Here is a 7,500-nt window from a genome sequence, read left to right as displayed (position 1 = left end):
ACCTAACCTTAACATAAATGCAGAGTACTATATATAGTGGACACTAACAATGCTCAGTCATGGTTGGTTCAGCCCCCCTCATGCAGACCAAGGAGCATCATAGGCCACTCTGGGTTCATCCTGTCGTTATCTGCACGTGGGTTGTTGTCTTAACCCACCCTGGCTTAGTTTCCCAGATGGAAGGATGATTTAGAGACAACGAGGAATTGTTCTAAACCTCTCCTGGCTATCTCTGTCTCGGTTACACCCACCACATCTTGTCTATGTAATGCAGTCGTTAACTCGTTTGTCAGCTCAAGCCATCTCTAGTGACCATACACCCACCACATCTTGTCTATGTAATGCAGTCGTTAACTCGTTTGTCAGCTCAAGCCATCTCTAGTGACCATACACCCACCACATCTTGTCTATGTAATGCAGTCGTTAACTCATTTGTCAGCTCAAGCCATCTCTAGTGACCATACGCCCAGATGATTAGCTGCAGGGAACTAGAGTGGAGACCATAAAACACAGCATCAGCAGGACAGAAATATCTTACTGTTTGTTCAGTAAATAATTGTTTACTAATTAATATCAAACAAATCAGGTATGTCATTTGTCTATCACACGTCCCCCTGTTTACGGTCTGCTGTGCATGGGAAGTAGAGGAGCAGCTGCCTTTGACAGGTGGAGATGCAAGGCGTGACTATTCCCAGCAGTGTCACACACACACACCTCCTATCCATGCAGCAGCCCGCTATAGGTTACTAGGGCCCCTCCCCCGACTATTGCATTAAAGATACAGTACATGTCAAAAGTTTGGAGACACCTACTCATTCAAGGTTTTTTTTATGTTTACTATTGTCTACATTGTAGAATAATAGTGAAGACATCAAAACTATGAAATAACACATGAAATCATGTCGTAACCAAAAACATTTTAAACAAATCAAAATATATTTTTGATTCTTCAAAGTAGCAACCCTTTTTTGCCTTGATGACAGATTTGCACACTCTTGGCATTCTCTCAACCAGCTTCCAGGTAGTCACCTGGAATGCATTTCAATTAACAGGTGTGCCTTGTTAAAAGTAAATTTGTGGAATTTCTTTCCTTCTTAATGCGTTTGATGATAATTGTGTTGTGACAAGGTAGGGGTGGTATACAGAAGATAGCCCTATTTGGTAAAATACCAAGTACATATTATGGCAAGAACAGCTCAAATAAGCAGAAAGAAATGACAGCCCAAATAAATGCTTCAGACTTTAAGTAACAGACACATCTCAACATCAACTGTTCTGAGGAGACTGCGTAAATCAGGCCTTCATGGTCGAATTGCTGCAAAGAAATTCAAGGCACACTAAACCATCATGGCTACCAAAGCATTCTACAGCGATACGCCATCCGATTTTTTATTTATTTAACCTTTATTGAACTAGGCAAGTCAGTTAAGAACAAATTCTTATTTATAATGACGGCCTACCCCAGCCAAATATGGACTACGCTGGGCCAATTGTGCACCGCCCTATGGGACTCCCAATCACGGCCGGTTGTGATACAGTACAATATTTTCTTTAGGAAGGTAGTGAGGTAAAAGTTCTCAAAAATATAAATAATACCCCCAAAAAACGACTTAAAACACTTTAAAGTATTTTGACTTTAGTACTTTACACCACTGGTTGTCAGTCCCTGTCAGTCACTCAATTAGCCAATGTTAGCTAACATTTTTTTGATTGCTATGTAAGGTAGTCTACCCAGCTATCTAACCCTTGTAATAGGCCTAATCATCACCAAATTACCGACCGGGACACAGGGCAGGTGCTCAGGGGCCCTGACCTCCTGGGGGCCCCCATTGACGTTATTAGTCACTCCCACACATATCACTAAAACGTTCTGCCTGCGAGGAGGGGAGGTGCCCCCTGACCAAACCTCACGTAGGGCCCCCAAAAGGCTAGAGGAAGAACTGACTACTAAACTACCAAACCTCGCGTAGAGCCCCCAAAAGGCTAGAGGAAGAACTGACTACTAAACTACCAAACCTCGCGTAGGGCCCCCAAAAGGCTAGAGGAAGAACTGACTACTAAACTACCAAACCTCGCGTAGGACCCCCAAAAGGCTAGAGGAAGCACTGCCTACTAAACTACCAAACCTCGCGTAGGACCCCCAAAAGGCTAGAGGAAGCACTGCCTACTAAACTACCAAACCTCGCGTAGGACCCCCAAAAGGCTAGAGGAAGAACTGACTACTAAACTACCAAACCTGGCGTAGGACCCCCAAAAGGCTAGAGGAAGAACTGACTACTAAACTACCAAAGCACTCATGCAAATATTCTTATGCAACGCGATGTGCTCATCGTCCAATCTGAGCTGTCAAGAAAACATGGCTACACTAACTAACCACAACATACACCCTCACATTGCCTACACGACCTATACAACACACCGCTTTTGTTGCACAAATAAACTGCCGAATAGTGTCAAACGAACTAATAGTCTATCGAAATCATCCAAGTTTCAGTAATAAAAAGCTTTGGCTGTTTAAAAACCCCAGTAATTTGTATTAGTTTTTATGTCGCGGTAGCCTAAAAACCCAGGTGTCCTATGTGTTTAGTTTTTCCGCATTCTGTCCGTTCCGCTTACCTCTGCCATGATCACCTCCCTCCTCCTAAACCAGGCACCATCCTCCTCTCCGCTCCTTCCCTCTCTCTGCAGTGTCGGTATTCCCCCAGCAGTACTAGACCACCGGTATCAGCAGCACTGAACCGTAGCACAGAGATGCAGCGAGTAAGGGAGCTATCGGTAGGCTATTCCCGAATAGGACAGACAAGCAGAATGCCGTGCTTCAGCCCCGTGCGTGGAACGGCAGTGGAATTCCGAAAGGACGTGTAGTCTGTTCCTTTTCAGGTGAAGTTCGCGAGACACGAGGCGGGCAGCAACCGTGAAATCCGCATTGGACAACCAACGGCATGGCACACTCACGCGCCCACTCACACACGCACGCACGCATGGCAGGTACTCGTACACACAGCTGAGAGAGAGGGAGAGCGAGGGGGCGGGATGGGGGTGGATACTGGGTAGTGGGTAGAATGCAGTCAGCGTTTAACCCACGCTCCTCCGATGCAGAATCAGTGTGTGAGTGAGGTAGTTAGGTATGACAACCACATCTCACAGTCATAGTAAGTAAACAAAGACAGTAAGTTCACAAAGCAAGTTTATTGATGTCATAGTGAGGAAATAAACCTCTGCACCTGTGATGGATTCTCGGTACAAATGTGTGTGTTGGGGAAGAGTGGAATTTATTAAAGTGTGATCAGAGAGCTGTGTGTGTGTGTGTGTGTGTGTGTGTGTCAGCTCAGGCCTGTCCCTCTGCAGACTCATCCAACAGCACACACAGAGAGTCCACTAAGCCTTCCATTAGAATATACACCTGGAAGAGAAAGACAGACAGAGAAAGAGAGACACAGAAAGAGAGAGAGAGAGGGGGGAGAGAGAGAGCGACAGAGAGAGAGAGAGAGATAAAGGAAGAGATAGAGAGTGCGAGAGCGAGATAGAGAGAAAGGAAGAGAGAGAGAGAAAGGAAGAGAGAGAGAGAGAGAGAGGAAGGAAGGAAGGAAGGAAGGAAGAGAGAGAGAAAGGAAGAGAGAGAGGAAGGAAGGAAGGGAGAGAGAGGGGGGAGAGAGAGAGATAGAGAGAAAGGAAGAGAGAGAGAGAAAGGAAGAGAGAGAGAGAGAGAGAGGAAGGAAGGAAGGGAGAGAGAAAGGAAGGAAGGAAGAGAGAGAGAGGGGGGAGAGAGAGAGAGCGACAGAGAGAGATAGAGAGAAAGGAAGAGAGAGAGAGAAAGGAAGAGAGAGAGAGAGAGGAAGGAAGGGAGAGAGAAAGGGAGAGAGAGAGGAAGGAAGGAAGAGAGAGAGAGGGGGGAGAGAGAGAGATAGAGAGAAAGGAAGAGAGAGAGAGAGGAAGGAAGGAAGGGAGAGAGAAAGGAAGAGAGAGAGAGAGAGAAGGGAGAGAGAAAGGGAGAGAGAGGGGGAAGATAACAGCGGTGTTAGTATGCGATTTCGGATAAAGGATTATGGTTATTACAAAAGTAATAATATTACACTAGTAGTGTCTATAATATAGCAGGATCTACAGTAGAGACAGGTTAGTGGTCCTGGTAGTATAGTATAGTAGGATCTACAGTAGAGACAGGTTAGTGGTCCTGGTAGTATAGTATAGTATAGCAGGATCTACAGTAGAGACAGGTTAGTGGTCCTGGTAGTATAGTATAGTATAGTATAGCAGGATCTACAGTAGAGACCGGTTAGTGGTCCTGGTAGTATAGTATAGTATAGTATAGCAGGATCTACAGTAGAGACCGTTTAGTGGTCCTGGTAGTATAGTATAGTATAGCAGGATCTACAGTAGAGACCGGTTAGTGGTCCTGGTAGTATAGTATAGTATAGTATAGCAGGATCTACAGTAGAGACCGGTTAGTGGTCCTGGTAGTATAGTATAGTATAGTATAGCAGGATCTACAGTAGAGACCGGTTAGTGGTCCTGGTAGTATAGTATAGTATAGTATAGTATAGTATAGTATAGTATAGCAGGATCTACAGTAGAGACAGGTTAGTGGTCCTGGTAGTATAGTATAGTAGGATCTACAGTAGAGACAGGTTAGTGGTCCTGGTAGTATAGTATAGTAGGATCTACAGTAGAGACAGGTTAGTGGTCCTGGTAGTATAGTATAGTATAGTATAGCAGGATCTACAGTAGAGACCGTTTAGTGGTCCTGGTAGTATAGTATAGTATAGTATAGCAGGATCTACAGTAGAGACCGGTTAGTGGTCCTGGTAGTATAGTATAGTATAGTATAGTATAGTATAGTATAGTATAGTATAGCAGGATCTACAGTAGAGACAGGTTAGTGGTCCTGGTAGTATAGTATAGTAGGATCTACAGTAGAGACAGGTTAGTGGTCCTGGTAGTATAGTATAGTAGGATCTACAGTAGAGACAGGTTAGTGGTCCTGGTAGTATAGTATAGTATAGGATCTACAGTAGAGACAGGTTAGTGGTCCTGGTAGTATAGTATAGTATAGCAGGATCTACAGTAGAGACAGGTTAGTGGTCCTGGTAGTATAGTATAGTATAGTATAGCAGGATCTACAGTAGAGACCGGTTAGTGGTCCTGGTAGTATAGTATAGTATAGTGTACTAGCCTGTTGGTGCAGCTGTCTCCTGTATTTGTCCTGTAGTTCAGGCTCTACAGTAGAGTCAGTGTGGTGGTCCTGGTAGTCACTCTCAGGGCTGGTTGTGGTGGAGGAGGGCTCTCTGCCTGGTTCTTTACCAGGTTTACCTCCAGGACGCTTGCCCCCTACCACCACCTCCTCACGACCCTTCTTCTTACTGCCCGGACGCTCCTGGAAGAGAGCACAGGAGGCTGCTGAGGGGAGGACGGCTCTTAATAACGGCCGGAACGGAGCAAATGGAATGGCATCAAACACTAGGAAACCATGGAAACCATGTGTCTGATCTATTTGATACCATTCCATTTACAGTGCATTCGGAAAGTATTCAGACCCCTTGACTTTTTCCACATTTTGTTACGTTACAGCCTTATTCTAAAATTGATTGAATATTTTTCCCCCCTAATCAATCTACACACAATACCCCATAATGACCCATTTTTGCAAATGTATTACAAATAAAAAACTGAAATATCACATTTGTATAAGTATTCAGACCCTTTAAAATCAGTACTTTGTTTTAGCACCTTTGGCAGCGATTACAGCCTTGAGTCTTCTTGGGTATGACGCTACAAACTTGGCACAACTGTATTTGGGGAGTTACTCCCATTTTTCTCTGCAGATCCTCTCAAGCTCTGTCAGGTTGGATGGGGAGCGTTGCTGCATAGCGGTTTTCAGGTCCAGAGATGTTCGATCGGGTTCAAGTCTGGTCTCTGGCTGGGCCACTCAAGGACATTCAGAGACTTGTCCCAAAGCCACTCCTGCGTTATCTTGGCTGTGTGCTTAGGGTTGTTGTCCTGTTGGAAGGTGAACCTTCGCCCCAGTCTGAGGTCCTGAGTGCTCTGGAGCAGGTTTTCATCAAGGATCTCTCTGTACTTTGCTCCGTTAATCTTTCCCTCAATCCTGACTAGTCTCCCAGTCCCTGCCGCTGAAAAACATCCCCACAGCATGATGCTGCCACCATCATGCTTCACCGTAGGGATGGTGCCATGTTTCCTCCAGACTTGATGCTTGGCATTCAGGCCAAAGAGTTCAATCTTGGTTTCATCAGACCAGAGAATCATGTTTCTCATGGTCTGAGAGTCTTTAGGTGTCTTTTGGCAAACTCCAAGCGGGCTGTCATGTGCCTTTTACTGAGGAGTGGCTATCGTTTGGCCACTATCATGACTCTCCTGGTTGAGGTTCCAAGGCCTCAGATCAGCTTGGCAAATGGCCGACGTTGACCAGACCCCTCTCATCACCCGCAGAAGAGGAGGGGGGGGGACACCTCAACACTGTAAATTAGGCAGGAGGGGAATCTCCCTCTTTCTCTTCAGTATTGGTAAAGAAATGTCCCTTTTGTCTACAGAATACTTTTTCCGCCAAAACTATAACGTCCCAAAAAAGTGAATATTGGAATAATATTTCTTCAGATAGGAATGTTTTAAAACCTCTTGAGAATACAGGGGGTGCTATTTTCGCATTAGCATAATTTGCTCTACAGATTAAACTGCCTCTTATTCAATTATTGCTCTTACTATATGCATATAATTAATACCATTGGAAAGAAAACAATCCCTAGTTTCTAAAACCGTTTCAATTTTGTCTCTGAGTGATACAGAAGTCATTTCACAGCACTTTCCATGACCAAGAACATAAAATCAAGATGTGTTATGCTGGCTTCAAAGCTCTGCCTATATATGGTCGTGCCCCCTATGACCAGAAACACACTTCATTCGCCTTCCTCTGGTTGTCAAGAGGACGTCAGAGGAGAAATTCTTTGTCTATCTGGGACTGACGTGAAATAGGACCCATTTCTTTGGCGTGACCGACAACTTCCGGTTTACTGAATCGCTCGAATTTGAGCTGCGATTGTGTACTGTTTTGCTGGCGTTATGTATGAAAACTATCTCCGTGTCGAATTTTGTTTGATACATGTGACCATATCATCGTAATGTATGTTTTTTCAATATAGTTTAATCAGATTATTTGAATTTTTCCGGGAGTTTTGCGGTGTTCCGTTGTCGGATTGTATTTACGTTTGAGAAATCCGTGCCACTCGACCGGTACCTGTGCTAAATGGAGTGGGCAAGGAACAATTCTGAACGGAACCAACGACTCATCTTGACAAAGGACACTTTGATCAACATTCTGATGAAAGATCAGCCATAGTAAGACCCAATTTACGATGTTATATCATATCTGTTGTGCATGTGAACTGGCCGTGGGCGCCTAGCCGAATCTGCCTGGTATAGCTATGCTAATTTAGCGCTACATTTTGTTTTCGTTATAAAACATTTCATAAATCTGAAATATTGTTT

At 44.4% G+C, this 7,500-nt stretch overlaps 2 protein-coding genes across 5 annotated transcripts in view; both read right to left on the bottom strand.

Moving 5' to 3' along the window:
• epn3b (epsin 3b) overlaps positions 1–3,085 on the bottom strand; it is a 27,196-nt gene extending 24,111 nt beyond the window's left edge. The window contains exon 1 of one of the 3 annotated variants that reach the window (XM_071390013.1): positions 2,617–3,085. The gene's annotated coding sequence lies outside the window, so the exon portion shown is untranslated. The remainder of the gene's footprint in view (positions 1–2,616) is intronic. The other 2 variants (XM_071390012.1, XM_071390014.1) reach the window with 2 other exon arrangements.
• An 84-nt stretch (positions 3,086–3,169) lies between these two features.
• The window catches only part of mycbpap (mycbp associated protein), a 49,146-nt gene continuing 44,815 nt past the window's right edge, over positions 3,170–7,500 (bottom strand). For both annotated transcript variants that reach the window (XM_071390010.1, XM_071390011.1), the window contains exons 18-19: positions 5,174–5,374; positions 3,170–3,403 (exon numbers count right to left, since the gene is read on the bottom strand). In XM_071390010.1, the coding sequence (XP_071246111.1) occupies positions 3,329–3,403; positions 5,174–5,374 (276 nt within the window). In that variant the 3' untranslated portion in view covers positions 3,170–3,328. The remainder of the gene's footprint in view (positions 3,404–5,173; positions 5,375–7,500) is intronic.

Source organism: Salvelinus alpinus, chromosome 2 (assembly GCF_045679555.1).
Source record: "Salvelinus alpinus chromosome 2, SLU_Salpinus.1, whole genome shotgun sequence".
Taxonomy (NCBI): Eukaryota; Metazoa; Chordata; class Actinopteri; order Salmoniformes; family Salmonidae; genus Salvelinus; species Salvelinus alpinus.
Note: the sequence above shows the minus strand (reverse complement) of the source record. Positions and strands in the feature narration are given on the sequence as shown.